This window comes from Pavona decussata, unplaced genomic scaffold (assembly GCF_977016875.1).
Source record: "Pavona decussata unplaced genomic scaffold, jaPavDecu1.1 SCAFFOLD_64, whole genome shotgun sequence".
NCBI classification, from domain to species: Eukaryota; Metazoa; Cnidaria; class Anthozoa; order Scleractinia; family Agariciidae; genus Pavona; species Pavona decussata.
Window position 1 is genome coordinate 4369883 of NW_028145484.1, and position 16978 is coordinate 4386860.

Genomic DNA, 16978 nt, shown 5'->3' on the forward strand with positions numbered 1-16978 from the left:
GAGTGCTGACACAGCTTAAAACGCATTCTCTATAGCTGCTCACAACAGTCGACGATGCAACTGAAACTTGAAGACGATGAAACGTGTCAGCTACAAAGTTACCGTACGACACTTGAGTCGTGCCCTGAAGATGCACCGCTCTCATTAGGGGGCTATTCCCGTTAACTTGAAGTTGGATCTCGTATGGATAAGCCACTGTTTTTAAGTAGGTTATGAGAATGAGACGAAAACAGAAAGCTTTTTGTGACATTTCTACAAAGGTAACTTCCCTCTAAATTTGAACAACCTAGTAAAGCCATCGAGTGATCACCATGAGTTGAAATAATTTTCTTTGCGTGCAGGCAAAAAAATTATCATGGTAATACCACGCCCCTAAACGGCCTGCCCACACGCAAACAAAAAATCACCAGTAGCGTTAAACGAACAAGAAAATATTTCACTTTCCAAGTCCAAAAAAAACCTGCTAATAACCCTTAAACGACTCACACACAAGACTTTTTTTTTGTTTCGTTTTGACGTTTTCACCCTGCAAAACGTTTATCGGCAACATTACCAATTTTAAACTCATATCTTGGCTTTTTGCCTGATTAGAATAGTTGGCGGTGGCCTTCAGCTTCAAATAAACGAATTGGTTAAGGGTTAAGTCGTATGAATTCTGCACGCATTTTTAAAACTCTACCTGATAACACTTTAAACCTGAAAAGTTAAAGTGTTTTACGAAATGATCATCAATATAACTTCTGGTCTTAATTTTTATAATTTTGAAATCCAAAGTTCTTTTAAAAATCTTTTAAATTCCATAAATCATTGGCTACTTTAAATTCAATACAATAACAAAAACAGCTTTGTTAGAAGAGAATTAAAATATTGGTTTTCCTCCAGTTTTAGAAAGCTGGCTTCTTGCGACAGTCATCTGCTCAGTTATAATAGTAAGCCAGTTGAAATCAGTTAACTTTGTAACAGTAAGACAGTGAGTCAAATGATATTCTGAGAGCCTGTCGACTCACCATGCTAACCACCTGTCCATCTCTATTGTAGTCTAAAGGCCGGATTACCTGTGATGAAATGGTCCAAAATATTACATCACATTTCCTTTCATTGCGTATATGCCACCATGACCATACATTGACATTCCAATCCTAGCAGTATGCAGGATGTTTGTCCCATGAACCTAATTTAATGGCCTTAGCTCCCTCGAGTCTCCTGTAGCTCAATGGTAGAGAACCTAAATTAGTAATCGGAAGGTCTTAGGTTCGACTCCTCATGGGAGCACTCGGATTTAGTTTGCCTGTGTCATTACTGAATAATACATAATTCTCAATAATAATTACGTTATTGACAGCCAACTGGCGGATCTTTAGGATTAACGAACGATCATGCAGTTCATCCAAGGAGCAAGTATAAAGAAGAATGCTTTGTAACCTGCTCTTCGGCTTCAGTATCATGCATACACCCGTTTGGATCCGATAGGTATCTAGTATCGATTATGATGGGTTATGTACTGCAATTATACGACTAAATCAAGCAAGCTTCTGTCGAGCGCAAACTCATTTCCTTTCTTTTTTTATCAGGTTAATTTCCGTAGAAGAACTTATTTGCTGCCTAGTGTACAGTGAGCGAGTTTTTCCCCTTCAGTAAAAAAATTGTTGAGAGCAGTAGACGACTGCATGGTGTTTGAAAACTGCTCAACGGGGGGGTACTTGACTCATATTTGCATGATAAGGATGCCGCTGTGCTAAACGCTCGACGACAGTCTTGCAGCCATACCCTGTCTCATATGAGGACGGATCAAGACCCTGATTAGGACAGACTCAGGCTTGAACTGATTTACCCTGTTCAGGGTAGATCGCGCGGAGGGGCCAAATCCCATACCCTATCCAGCGACACGTCCCCGTAATAGGCCATAAAGGGGCCAGGGAAGTACCCCTCGGAGTACCCTCCTCTCGCGGGGAAAACTGATGGCACGTCGACTCAGGAAGCGAGGTCTGAGTTTACTATGCAATGCCGCGGCTGGCTACTGTCAGGAGAGCTTTGATGGGCTAGAAACATTCAAGCCACAGATACACGGTAGTGTCGGATAGATAACTCACACCTTGAGTGCCTGTATAAGACTCGATCTGTATAAACTTTCTCCCTGACCCGAACTGTACGAATTCTCTCTGTTACTATGATATCAGGTACTGGTATCTAATAAGGCCCGGTAACTCTACTTAGAGTTAGAATAGGTTTTTTTTTTTTTTAACTGAATCTACTTAAAGGGGAAGTATCACGAAAATTTGATCTGACACCCGGGGGGGGGGGGGGGGGGTACTCCCATATGGAACAGACAGGGATGCTCGTCAGAAATTTTGAATTGAACCCCTAAAGGAGACCATCTGGGCGTGGCTCAAGCTTTTTGTGACCTCTAAAGGAGACCAATCTGGGTGTCGCTTAAGCAAATTTTGACCCCTAATGCGGTAAAGAAAACAAGTTAAAAAGAAAATTTGACTTCTGTTTCTCTGCGCGTAACTCTGTGTTCCTTCATGGAACCCTAAACGAGACCTTGGCGGCTTAAAATATTGGCGCTTTGCCCGGAACACCCTAAGCGAGACCAAAATCCAAAATTTACACCCCTAAGCGAGACGACGAGCATCCCCGTCTGTTTCATATGGGAGTCCCCTCCCCCCCCCTTCGGGGGTCTGACAACAGCAACAAAAAAACGAAAAAAAAAATTGTTCAGTTTTGTTATAAATTATCATCCCAGTGCAATAAAACTGTCGATTAGTGCCTCTAGTCAGAGACAGAGATTGAAACTTGAAATTGTTAGGCTAATGTTTTTCCATTTTCCGTATTTTTGCTTCCAAAATGCGCCAGAACAGAGTACGAGTTGTTCCTGTCAAGAATTGAGTTCATTTCTCTCCTCTCGTCGTTCCAGAATTATTTTGTAGCAAAGTGAAGGTCTTAATTCACCATTTTTAACAAAAGAGGTGAAAAACGCTATGATACTTCCCCTTTAAGGTTTTCCAAGAAATCTCAAGTACCGCACATGCCAAACTTATGCGCATATAAAATGCGCATTTAGCTCAGAGTGACACCGCTGATCAAACTATCCTCAAAAGTCAAATCAACGAAATGACTGAAAACGAAAGTGGTAACTTTTGCAGAACTAAATGCCTCGTAATGGAACTTATTTCTCGTTGGTAGCTTATCCATTCATTTTGTTATGGAATGCTATATACTTTGTGCTGGTAGTTTCGCTGTGGTCAAACCTATTCGGGACTAATCAGAGGAAGGTAGCGAAATCAGCAGCTCGAGGTACACGACGATTTAAAAATATCATGGCCTCTCGAACTCCACCAAAACCTTGCAAAACCCAGAACTCTCTGGATGAAACTGATGATAGCTTACCGGAAGAAATAATCAATCTCCGAGTGCATCATAAACAAGCCTACGAATTCATCGCGAAGGCTTTGGAAATCGACGAGGAAGGAGGTATATATAAATCAAACGTATATACGTCTTAGTTTGGTAGCTTAAATTACATTACACTACCGGAAAATGCTTATAGAGTACAAAATTATACAGATATTCAAATGTACACCTGGCTGGGATAAATGACAATAATCAGTAAGAGAGGAAAGGGCTAAGTGTTACTCAAAAGCTGTCATTTGAATTACAGTACATGTAAATGAATACACTGTATAGCTTCAACTACGTACAGACTCGAAAATTAGAACCACCTTTTGCAGTATTGTCAATTAAAAAAAAACACCGTTGTCTTTCTTGGGATAAAAAATTTACATGAAGTAAACTAAGCTTCTTCCTATGTTTGCTACATTCCTTATCTCTCATTCCTCTAAACATTACTAACGTTCAGGTTGCTCCTTTGTATACGGGTACTTGTAAACCGCAAGTGCATTCAGCTCAGGCTGTATTTCATGAAGGTGACACACTGGTGTGGGTTTCCATATCAGTCGGCATACTGGTGCATGATCATTGGTCTTTGGCGTAAAGCAGAGTAAACAGAGGTAGTGCCTGGCATTAGATTACCAAAAAGGTGTTGGCGTGGAGAATAATTTAACCTTGGTGTTTGAAAACTTATAGGGTTGGTTGTTAAAAGACAGTTTAGATACTGTTTAACAAAACCACATTCTAAGCCATTTTCAGTTTTGCCAACAGTCATATCTAAACATTGTCTGATGCTGACGATAACAAGAAGGCTTGCATCCCAGACGAGAAAACCATTTATCTACTTAAAATAAACCACTTATTAACAGATTTGGAGGCCCACTGATTCGCTTAAGCCGTGGCCTTAGTTGATACTGTTCAAGTATCAAATATCTAGGGTTTCTCTCCCGGTGTAAGATTTAGTGGGGAGTCTGGGGGTCACGGCTGGCATGGCAGTCGGTGCATCATTTAACTAACATAGGCAATTCTATGTGCTATTTCTGCAGCCGCTTGGCATGGAACATCAAAACTCTCACTGTATCTTCGGAGTGGAACGTACATAGAATGCACCCTGGCATAATAAAACTGACTGGAAAAAGGAAGCTCTTAAGCCCCAACACCAACAATGCTGCTTAACAAGAGCCCAGTAATCTGAGGCACCCAAGAAAATGCTCTGGATGCCTAAAGTTTTTGAAGCAGCACCTAACACTTCACATGTTGGGCTCCTAACTTCTTGGCTTTTGGCCTTGTGGGCTCATTGAAATTTTTCTCAGGCAACAGCCTTGAACATGCATTTTCTCCTCACTGTTCAAATGCATTCCTTGTGGTACTATTTGGGAGAAGTGGAGGCACGGTGGTGTAGTGGTTAGCGTGTCGGACTTTCGATCAGAAGACGGTTGGAGGATTTGAGGGTCGTTGGTTCGAGGCCAGGCTGGTCTCTTCATTGCTGTGTTGTTTCCTTAGACAAGAAACTTTGCTCCACCTTTTCTTTCTTCACCCAGGTGTATAAATGGGTACCAGCGACATACTGCTGGGAGTAACCCTGTGATGGACCAGCAATTCCTATCCGGGGGGGAGTAGCAATACTCCTAGTTGCTTCATGCTACAGAAACCGGGCTAAGCTCCGGCCGTGTGGGCCACTTAGGCTCTTGTGCGACTTTACCTTTACTAGTTGGGAGAATTTGTTTTCACATCAAAACATTGTGGCTTTGGTGATCATTTCTGTTATTCTCATAACCTGCACAGTAATGAGCGAGTAGTGGTATTGTAGGAGATATTAGATACCGGTCACCATCATGGCTCAAATGTTAAAGTGCAACTGTACCGTCCTTTAATAATGTAATTATTAATAATAAAGCTTATTCAATATTGCAACCATTTTTATAATGGTAAATTATAGGGCTTCAAGTGGAGTCCAATTTGGTCTGTAATCATATGAGTGATTAACAAAATCGGACAACCGCGTAGCAGGAGTCTGATTTGTTTAATCACAAGTATGATTAAAGACAGAATTGGACGACACTAAGTCCTGTTACCAATTAGTCATAACTGTAACAACATTTCAGAAAAAAAAGCCAACAGTTTAACTTTTTGGTAAATTAATAGAGGACAACAGTTGAGTTAAGTTTCGAGATAGATTTAATTACAGTGTGAGCAAATGACACATACTGTCCAATTACACCAGGCATGATGCGAAAACTGATGTCTGCCGATAGCCAATCATATTCAAGAATTTTGTTATGGTTATGCTTATGATCAAAATGTACAATGGTTTTACAAATACATGTACAAATAAGAAGAAAAGTCTACAGGTAAAATTAGATAACTAAAACATGTACAATGAAGGATGCAACTGCAGAGTTATCCTGTGCATGCTTTGTGTAAAAAACTTGACCTGAAAATAAATGGAGAAACTAAACTGTTTACCATAGAATGAGTCATTGAGATTTCATTACTGAATTAAATGTGCTGCCACTCAATTGTCTTGAGCATAATTAAGATTCTTCGTTTTATTTTTTATTTAAAGGAGGCCTGACGACAAAGAAGCGAGCTGTAGACTTCTACAAAAAAGGAGTAAATGAGTTAGAGACTGGACTACAAATCTGCTGTGATGGAAAAGGTACTTGAACTTTTCTTTAAAAGACATGCACACCATCTGTAACAATATTTTATGGTCATTGTTGGTTTATTAGAGGTGCAATAAGGTAAGCTAAATAGGTTGAAGAGAGTTCCAGGAACTGTGTTCTTTAGTAGCTCGATCTGCTCACCTTTATCATGAAAGTAAGGTGCATCCTATACCCTGTGAGTAGTTAAACAATGTTTTGGACAGCTGATGATTTCATGGGCATATATGCACAGGGTACACAGCCTTATAATAACCCCTACTTGTACAATATGTTCAATATTGCAGTCACAAAATTGAAGAACATGCACATGTATCTGATGTTTAAGTTTGTACAGTGTAATATAATTTATTCACACTGCATGCTTCCATAGGGGAGGAGTGGCAAAAAGCAAGAAAACTTCAAGAAAAAATGAGATCAAACCTGGAAAATAGTAGAGGAAGACTTGATGAGTTGGGTATGTAAAAGTTAATGTTGTTTAGTTCTCTCAGTTGTCTTTGCAATTGTCTTGACTGTTGCACATGTTTCGTCTCAAACTTAGGTTTCTGTGAAAAAACTTTAATCAAGTGCAAACATCTTGTTGGTGGTTCTTCTTATTCTGAGTTCAGACATAAAAACATTGTCCTTGAATTTTCTTCTCTTTGTTCATACATGTATGTCAATGTTCAAGGAAAAGATCTTAGCCAAAAGCCCCACATGTGGACCCCATACTTGGTCGATAAGCAGTAATTAATATTATTTCCTGTCTTGCTTTAAATTATGTGCAGAAATGCGGTACAATTTTTCAAACGCTGTACATGTAATATCAAGAAAGACGAAACTGTTTGATTGTGATAATTTTCTGATTTCTTTCAGTTGCACTGTTGTTATCAGCATCAAGTATTGATAAGGAAGCAGCTGATAAGCTCATGGAAGACATGGTTGCTGAAGTAAAGGCTGAGGAAACTGGTCCTTCAAAAAGTAACACCGGTAAAACATCAACAACAAAAAGCACCACAACAACTAAAAAGACTTCTACGTATCCAAAAGTTAACAGTAGAACTGTTCCGAAAAAGGCAAACACATCAGCTGGTTTGCCGAGCGTGAGACCTAACGTTCCTGGACGGAGTCCAGTCACAGGGAGAAGGAATCCTCCAGTGGTAAGCGTGCATTGTTCAGTTCTGTAGAAGTTAAAACTGTTTGAATAACGACCAAAATTTTAGGGGATAAAAGTACAGTAAACTTAATTCAGATTATCACGAGTTTAGAATTATACTTTGTTGTAGGTTAAAATTAATCCAGGTTAAAATGATTTCAACCTAGGTTGATTTGTATTTTCCTTTGTTAAGGTTGGGTAATTTACATCTGAAACAAAGGAAAATACAAGTCAACCTAGGATGAAATCATTTTAACTTGGGATTCATTTTAACCTACAACATAAATACAGTACACTGCGCATTTTAGGAAAAAAATATGTCTTGAGTAGTTCCTAAGATGAGTTCAATGTTCATATGGGGGACTTTCAACACCCTTGCTGTGTGCTCAAACAACTGAGATACTAACAGCAAAAACTTGTGGCCAGAAAGATAATGGTCAGATATGTAGATTCTGTGGTATAAAATTAATTGTTATAACTAAACCAATTTTGAATGGCTAGAGGTTGTCTACCGTAAATGGTGTCAAGGTACATGTAGCATGCACCAGTGACTGGACAAACATTTATATATTTAAAATGACCCACTTATGAAGAGATATAAACAATAGGTCTTAGGGTTAGGGTTCAAAGTTAGATTTTATTTGAAGTGTATATGACAGATTTTTTTTTTTTTTTTTCATTTGCTTGATCAAATCTTCATGTTGTTCTTGTATTAGAATCACATAAATCAAAAAATGCTGAGAATCAAAAAATTCCCTATTAATTTTCTTCCTCAGGTTTGAGACATAAAAATGTGAAATTTCTATTTTGGTTAGGATACAATGCCATGCAAGATGGGAGACTGGGAATAGTCGGATATGACATCAATACAGGATTGTTAGTTTCACGAATTCTCTATTCCCCTGTTGTTTTTTGTGTGCAGAGGGAAGAAATAATACTACAACTGGGATTGTTGAATGCTCACAGTGAAACAACCGAGCAATAGAGAAAGTCAATATAAAATTACCTAGTTGTGATCATTATTTTACATACATTTTTCAGTCAAAACCATCAGGAAGGCCTGGTGCCTCAGTGGGTGCTGAGAACGGCAGAATCAAGCAAGCCAATGAAAATAGGAAAAAAATTTCACACCTCAAAAATGTTGATTCTACGTTAGCAAATCACATCATGGATGAGATTATAGAGAGGTAACTACATGTTTATTTATCTTGGTATTATTTTTATTATACGTGTAACTTTATTTTATTTTTAATTATTTATTTGTTATACAGGTGTATGTACCTGTATGAAGTGGTTAAATGAGGTTACTGTAGGGTTTGGTGTAAGAATTTTAAAACTAGATAAAATTTTATTATGAATTTTGTGACTGAGTTTCCAAGTAAAAAAACAAGTCTGAAAGAGATAACTTGCACATAATCTTTGAAGCCCGTTCATTTTTTCTTTGTTGAAAAGTTTTAGCTTTAGTGCTTGCCTTTTTACAAAACATCAAAACCCCAAGACTCACGGTGGCAAGCTCAAACATACCTTTTCTGGGAAAAAATATTACTGTTTGTCCTTGATTTTATGTTTAATATACATGCAAAATGCCTGTATCTAGTTTGGGTACATTGTTGTTTACATTGCATCATGTAAACATGTGGCATTTGTTTATTTACATGTATCTTGGGTACTTAAATGGAACAGCTTTTGGGCTAACATCTTTTTTTTTTTGTTTTTAGTGGGCCCCCAGTACATTTTGATGACATAGGTAGGTTTATTTATATTTCAGACAAAAGGAAATTACAGGTCAACATAGAACACTTTTTCTTGTCAAGTTTTAGAGTCAACTCAGCAGGTTCAACTGTCTTTTTTTCTTGCACATAATGTTTCTTCATTAATTTTTAGTGGGGTAACTTGTTTTCTCTTTGTAATTTTTTAAGCTGGCGCAGAAGGTGCCAAGAAACTTCTTCAAGAAATTGTTATTCTTCCGTATTTGAGGCCTGAGGTATTTCTTCAAGCTTGTTCCTTATAATGCATTTTACAGATGTATGCTTGTGTTTGATCTCAGGTCAAACCCTTAAGATCTTGATCCGATGATTCATCGGCCATCAACTGAAGATTCATCCACCTGACCCAAATGGATGTCATTTGTGGGCTTCTTACTTGTTTATGTCTTGAATTAATAACTAAAGTTAGTTTGAGAATATTATGTCCTTATACATGTACATGTTTGTACACTGTAGTTTCATGATTATCATTTTGTCAGTCATTATTGATAGAAAAAAAAAAATAAGGCCAAACATTAAAAGTTTTGTTTTTCTGTGGACAGCTTTTTACAGGTCTGCGAGCTCCAGCTCGTGGTCTTCTTTTGTTTGGTCCACCAGGAAATGGCAAAACTATGTTGGTAAGACATTTTTTTCCTTTTGGGCAGTGACACTTCAAAGCTGTGACCCGGGCATATATTTGCTATCAAGGGGTGGGCTGGCCTGTTTTTGGCAATAGTGTCTCATCATTTTGTAACCAGTTGTAGCCCCAGCTAGTATTCAATGATTAGTTGACCATTATTTTTTTTTTCAGGCAAAAGCTGTTGCAAGTGAATCAAAAGCAACTTTCTTTAATATTAGTGCTGCCACCCTTACGTCTAAATGGGTAAGATGGATTTATATGTATTTGAAATATATATGGAAGGAAACACATATTCTGACAGTGCCAGTTTTATTTATTTTTTCTTGCCTAAGCAAGTCTCATGTAATGAGATTCCTAAAACCCTTTGTTGGTCTGGTAGGTTGGTGAGGGTGAGAAACTTGTTCGAGCTCTGTTTGCTGTTGCTAGAGAACTTCAACCAAGTATTATATTTATTGGTAAGCAAATTAATATTCACTCTGTCTGGTTACTTAATGTTATTGCTAAACGAAGCACCTGCAATATTTAACAATTATTCCACGAGCACACGTTGGATGTGTATGAGATGATAGATAGCCAACGAGGCACGTAGCACTGAGTTGGCTATAATCAATCTCATATCCAACAAGCGCAAGTGGAATAAATGTTAAATATTGCAGGTATTTAGTTTAGAAAGAAATGTATTGCTAGATCTTCCTGATTTCGCTGTGTAAGAACAACCAGAAGACAATTTAATGATCGCCATACCTTGGCCATGGTATAATGGCTCATATACCATGGCCGCTAAGCCAATCAAATCCCTAGAATTGCATTATACAGTGATTCAGTTTTTAATAAAAATAATTATTTATTAGCTGAATTTCTTGAACATTAATTTTGCTAATAAGTTTGCTTCTTTTCGTCAGTGTCTGGTTGCTTGACAGCCAATTAATGATAATCCTTGTTAAAAGTTACCCCAGGTTTTCATTGTGCTTGTTAAAAAATGTTTCTAAAGTTGATTTTAAGTTGAAGGGAAAGGGAAACCCCAGGTTAGCTTAGTTACAAGTGTGGTGAGAAATTGTTTGACACCAAACGCATGGTCTAGAGAGGGGAGTTTACTCAAAATGCTGAATCTAGGGGGGCTATATTTTTTCAGATACTGCACTTTTTTTTAGAACGTTTACGATTTATTCCAAAATAGTAACCACTTTTGTTTAGTTTTATAGCTAAGTACATTGTAAGTAAATGCATAGTCAGTGAGCTTAAACATGTATCCTAAATTCTGAATTTATTTTCCAGATGAAGTAGATTCTTTGCTTTGTGAGAGGAAAGAAGGTGAACAGGAACACAGTAGAAGAATGAAAACAGAATTTTTAGTTTCTTTTGATGGGGTGAGTAGGTGTACTTAAAACTGTTTTTATTACTTTCTAGTCATGCCGTTGGCTTTTTTGAGAAAATTGTGTTGACCATGCTGTTAGAAATTACAGTTAGCTTTTGAACCAGAAAAAGTACTTGTGTGGTGATTGATTGAAGTTGGTGACCATCCTCAGTTATAAACCTCATTTGAAACAGTTTGAAACATGAGAAAGATGTATTATTCTAGAAAGTGACACAGGCATACTTGAAAAAAAGAAATCCGAGTGCTCCTATCAGGAGTCGAACCTAAGACCTTCAATAATAATAATAATTTATTACTTATTCGCTGCAAATATCTATATGAATATATTCAAATGCGCCTTACAAGTTAAATAATTATTAAAATAATAATAAAATAATAAAACTAATATAATAAAACTATCCAATCCATATCTAATATATAAGCTAAAAATTACACAGAGTCAAAAATGTAAAATTCTAAAAATAACAAGCACACGCTTTCCTAAAAAGATGAGTTTTCACTAAGGACTTAAAAACGTCCATTGTCTTAGCATTTCTAATGTCATTTGGGAGACCGTTCCACAGTTCCGGAGACGCAACTTGAAATGCTCTGTCTCCCAATGTCTTTTTTGTTTTTGTAGCATTATAAGGTTGTAATAGTAGCTGTGACGACTAGTTCGGATGCTCTACCATGAGCTACAGGAGACTTGTGGGAGCCTTCACACAACAGTCCTTATAACTGATCATATTCTGGATCCATAGAGTCATTTGCTTATTCCAAGGGACAGGAAGCAAGAGTGCACAGAGGAGGCTCATTTGTACAGTTGAACCTCCGCTAACAAACACCTCCTGTAGACAGACACCTTGTAAGCGGACACTAGGTCATATTCTCAGCTACATACAAACACTACATTTTTAACCTCCTATAAGCGGACACCTCTCTTAAGCAGACTTTTTCTGGCCCTAAGGGTCTCCATTTATGGGAGGCTCAACCGTTGTAGCTCGTTAATCTCATGTAAGAAAACTGGTTGTTAATTTTTCAGGTAATTGCTGACCCCAATGAAAGAATATTAGTCATGGGAGCCACTAACAGGCCTCAGGAACTTGATGATGCAGCTCTTAGGTAGGTCTGTGATGTACCGTAACTCAGTGCTACATGGGTCTGTGGTACACTGTAGAATCATTTGGTAATTCTGTTGCAGTTCTAAGTTAGGCTTTTAGAAGGTGTGGTCTGTGTTGCAGTCCTTGATTAGATCAGTGGAACTGCTACATACAGTCGACTCCCGATAACTCGAACCCTCGCTAACTCGAAACACACGCTGACTCGAACCAATTTTCCTTTCCTTTGAGGTCATTTTCTGTATAACTTTACCCTCGATAACTCGAACTCCTGATAACTCGAACCTTTTTAAATTTCCCTTGAAGGTTTGAGTTATCGGTAGTCAACTGTATGTACATGAACCTGTAGGTCTGTGCAAGAGCCCTTAATACTTCCATCAACTTGTTATGCTACAAATAAATAAAAATTATTGTTATGTAGATTTGTAGTGCATAGACAGGGCTAAAACTTTAACTGGATTGTGATGTTTTTAAGGGTAATCCTATAGTTTTGTGTTTTCTGGTCAACAGGCGGCTTGTAAAAAGAGTGTATGTACCACTTCCAGACAAAGAGGTATGAGCACATGTTGTATCCAAGTTGTTAGCTATTTTCATTGCTGCTAACCTCAACCATTGTCATCTACAGTGTAACAGGTTGCTGTGATTTGTCTAGTGCTCTTATGCAATATGCAGTCATCACTGTCACATTTCCATCAATGTTTCTCTAGTCTTTACTCAGCCTGTTAAAACACCTGGCCCCGATTGTTCAAAGAGCGGATAATTTTATCCACTGGATAGGTCGCTATGCAGCAAATAAATTTGTGCAAGAATTTCCCTTTCGCCCTATAATTTGTTTATAGATTAGAAGTGTATGTCTAATTTAAGTATGGGATTGTGTGGAAAACTTGTCAGAAGCATTGTTTGGTATGCATTTTCAACGCTGGATAGTGACTTTTCCACTGGATAGAGTTATCCGCCCTTTGAACAACTGGGGCCTGGTTTGCCAGCTCTTGTTTCACTCTTCTTGAAGATTGTGGGTAAAACAAGAGCCAGAAAACCCAATGTTTATCGCAGGCTATCAGTTAAGCAGTGGAACTGATTCTAATGATTGGTTTTCTTTCTTTGTTTCTCTCTGAAGACAAGAAAGGTCCTTTTGTCAAAGCTTCTGGTCAAGAATCATAATCCACTAAGTAGTACTGAAATGGAAACACTAGCTAGGTAACGTGAATAGTTTGTGACAGAAATAAAAAATATAGAAATTGTAATAAATGGAACAAAGATAGATACGATAGAGCGGTTTTCAATTGAGTGTCGAAAGTAATTTCGCGTTTGCTTTGGTTTTGTATTACTAAGCTCTGTGATTGGTTAATAAAACTCGCGCCACTTTCTCAACCAATGGGAATCCAAACCAAAACCAATCGTGTTTTGGCCCACACGCGTTTTCCCGCGCTTGGCGCCAGTTACACGTATTTGCTTCGAATTCTGATTGGCTCGTGGTATTGTTTACATCTGTTGCGATTGGCCAGAGTAATTACTTTGGTTCTGGTTTTACGACACTCAATTGAAAAACCGCTCTAAAAGAGGAGACTCTTCAAGGTGAGGTACATATAGTAATGATTGAATCTGAGATTTAAATTCTACAGTTACTTGTCGGTAAGTAACTTGTTGGTAATTTGAGAACTTAGGCGCTGTCTTCTGCAGACCACGGTTGACTGTTTCCCTTTAGGTTCATTCTGCAGTGATGCCCTTGCTTCGATGGCAAGTTACCAGGCACCGAGCTAGTTTTATTGAACCAAGCTCCGAGAGGCCTCTTATCAAATAGTTTTCTATGGCATTTCCACCAATGTTGCGGCAAAGGGTAGATGACACCTCTGATATTCTTATGCGCATTTAAAAGTTTTTTCGTAAAATTTTGTACGCGCAAATAAAGGAACTCTTTTGTTTAGAATGCAAGCAGCATTCCTCCCCTCTGCCGCTTCCAACACAAATGATAGTTATTGACGCTGTATTGTTTTTGTTCACTCTTTCTTCGTTCTTTACTATAGACAAACTGAAGGCTATTCTGGCAGTGACTTAACAGCTCTCGCTCGAGATGCTGCACTCGGACCCATAAGGGGTAAGACATGAAATTTTCAAATTTTCTTAGTTACAGTGTATTTTGATTTCTCAACCGAACAATTAAAACACCCACCAGACAACTGATTCATGTTGTTTTCTCTCACTGTTTAACAGAACTTCCTCCTGATCAAATCCAGTCTGTGGATGCAGCTAAGGTGGGCTATTATGTTTTGCCCTGGCCAAATTAAACATCTAGACTTTAGCAGACGTCTTTATATTCTTATGGTACAAATTGGGAGATTTTGTGCAAACATCGAGACTGCAAGTGGTGAATAAGTGTCGTTACTTCTTTGGGTGTTTTCACGGGTTTGAACTAGAAGGCGTTTGTTTCCCCATGTAGTGGGCAACTTTCTAAAGGTTAAGATGTCTTTGTTACCTTTGATTCATTAATTAATTAATTTATATTTTGCGTTTCAGGTTCGAGATATTCAATATCACGACTTCAGAAACTCGCTGAAAGTTATTCGACCCAGTCTTTCTCCGCAGTCCTTGAAGTTTTTCGTGGACTGGAACAGTCAATATGGCAGCAGTGCTTAGGAACTGTGATACCTGGGGCGGGGGGGGGGGGGGGGATGGGGGTGGGGAAGTCTTCCTGGGAAGATTTCTAGTAGAGTGAAAAATGCCTTGGAAATAAAACTGAAATCCTGAGGAGCTTGAATTACATGGCGAGGTTTCCGTTACCGTCTATCTGATCACGTGCTCTCACTCGCACAGGCAGTGTACTGTCAGGTCACAGGCACCCCACACCGCCACTAGTCAACCTGGTGTCTGCCACAATAGGATTACTACTCACTACTCCCTGGATGGGATATTAGTCAAAAACAGGTTAAAGGCGTTCTGGCACGGTAAAGCAAAGTTGTTTTGACAAAAATCAATTGGCGTGCATGTATGTTGTAACAAGTGAAACTGTGCGGAGCTGCTCAGCAGAATATAATAGAGCTCAGATTTTGAGTTTGCATGGCGTATTGACCCCTGTTTTTTAACTGAATGAAACCATAAGTCATGCCTTGAGAAGTAAAGTGAGCGGAACACGCGAGCATTCCGACTACTGTCTACTGTCGGTAAACGGCGTCATTAAATCAAAATAAATTAATGTCATCCATGCGTTTGTGAAACTCCGATGAAGTCTAAAAAGCATGCGACGATTAGAACAGGGCTCTAGTCTGCCGTCAGCAAAACTTGCAAACCATACTGGTCAACACCCTTTTTAAGGCGGATAGTATGCGTGCAGACTTGAGATTCTGTTATCTGAAGTGCACGCGGATAAAAATATATACGGCTGTGTTTTTGTTTTGTGAGAATCCATAGTCTGATTTGCGTGATATCAGATCACATGGATTCTTCACCAAAAACCCCAAAAAATCTGGAGAAGAATAAATTGCTATCGGATATGCGGCATGGAGGCCGTATCGCCACATAATTGATTGCATTTATGAAATATCACCAAACAAATTTTTGTCAAAAGGTTCTGAATAGATGTAGTTTAGTTTTTATTCGAGTAATCATTTGTACTGTGTTCTTGAGTTGGTTCTGCCGAAAATAATCGTTCAACCATGAATTGAGTGTTGATGCTCCTTGCGTCCCAACTGTCTGCCTTTTCGAATCCGTGGCCCGTCGTGTTAACTTACATAGTTAATTAAGCGTAAGTTACGATGCGCTCAGTTCAATATAGTGTGAAACCTGTGCCATCCTGGATGTAACATACGATCATACCCTGGACACCTGATGACAGGTTATCCTGAGTGCCATATGTTCCGACAACTGGACTGACAGCCGTCTGAGTGCATAATTCATATCTGCACAGACCCAATTGTCACGTGACAACTAAAGTTGTCTAATAAAAACAAAGTCCTTCAAATCTGTGCACCTCCCGTATCCGATAATAAACAAAACGATTTCAGCGAAATGAGATTGTTACCACCGACGTCGAAACCGTTCCTGGCCTTCGAGGAAGGACCCTACCCTAATATAAATACACGATTACTCTGTTTCTTCGAACCTAATCCGCGCTAAAACTGAAAATTCCGCGAAATATTCGATACGGTGTTCTCTCATGCCACAGGCAACCCACTCAATCAAGTTCAGCAGTGGATTCTGTCCTATAAAGCAACTAACAGAACAAATACTCAGTCCTCCCTGGATGGTTTACAAGTCCTTTGCACGGTTCCCGCCATTCTATAGTCAAACTGCTTGCAAATTTGCTTTGCCCAGAAACAAAAGGGCGCGTACGTTTGTTGCGTAAGCAGTATTGCTCTGTGTCGTTCACACGCGCCAACTTGTATATGGTAACAAATGTTGGCTGATTTCTACATGTGGTGGGCAGATGACGCTCCTTCCGGCAATCTTTAAATGAAAGTCAGTCAGACGCGATGACCACCAGACAACCGCTTTAATCATTTTTGTTTTTGTTTTTGTTTTACTTCAAGAGGGGTCTTTAATTAATTGTTGTTGCTAGTGAGATACATTTACCGCTTCGGTTACTGTTGAGGCTACATCAAATAAAGCGAGACGCAGGGTTAGAGTTTAGGATTAGACTTCCTACAGCCATGACGTTTTGTCCCTAAATTTGATGGCTTTTTTATTACTTAAAAAAGTCAAACTTACAGTACAATAGTTTGCAAAAGTAATATGTAGCGGCAAGAGAAAATTATGGAAAATCATCATAATCTCCTGGTATCAGAACCTTCCAGAACGCGTAGAAGTTTCATCTCGTATAACTCATGTCTGACCGTTTGACCTTGAAAACATCATAAGACAAAAGCAAGATTCATAAATTTATACCTTGCAAAACTTGTCTGTTTATCTTTTACCATTTTTTTTTTCAAGATTGTGTCAATTT

General features: G+C 38.6%; 1 protein-coding gene across 2 annotated transcripts; it reads left to right on the forward strand.

Moving 5' to 3' along the window:
• The first annotated feature begins 3074 nt into the window (after positions 1 to 3074).
• On the forward strand, positions 3075 to 15237 carry LOC146478590 (spastin-like). Of its 2 annotated transcripts, XR_014865141.1 has the most exons (18): positions 3075 to 3471; positions 5954 to 6046; positions 6424 to 6507; positions 6906 to 7189; positions 8227 to 8372; positions 8904 to 8932; positions 9105 to 9169; positions 9494 to 9568; positions 9742 to 9813; positions 9950 to 10025; positions 10846 to 10937; positions 11967 to 12046; positions 12553 to 12595; positions 13160 to 13239; positions 14067 to 14137; positions 14254 to 14294; positions 14557 to 15101; positions 15155 to 15237. XR_014865141.1 is itself a non-coding variant. In XM_085112186.1 (17 exons), exons 1-17 carry the CDS (start codon positions 3150 to 3152, stop codon positions 14674 to 14676), a joined length of 1773 nt encoding a protein of 590 aa, XP_084968312.1. In that variant the 5' UTR covers positions 3075 to 3149; the 3' UTR covers positions 14677 to 15237. The 2 variants fall into 2 exon arrangements, 1 of the variants encoding a protein (XP_084968312.1); XM_085112186.1 differs by having other exon boundaries at positions 14557 to 15237.
• Positions 15238 to 16978: the final 1741 nt, after the last annotated feature.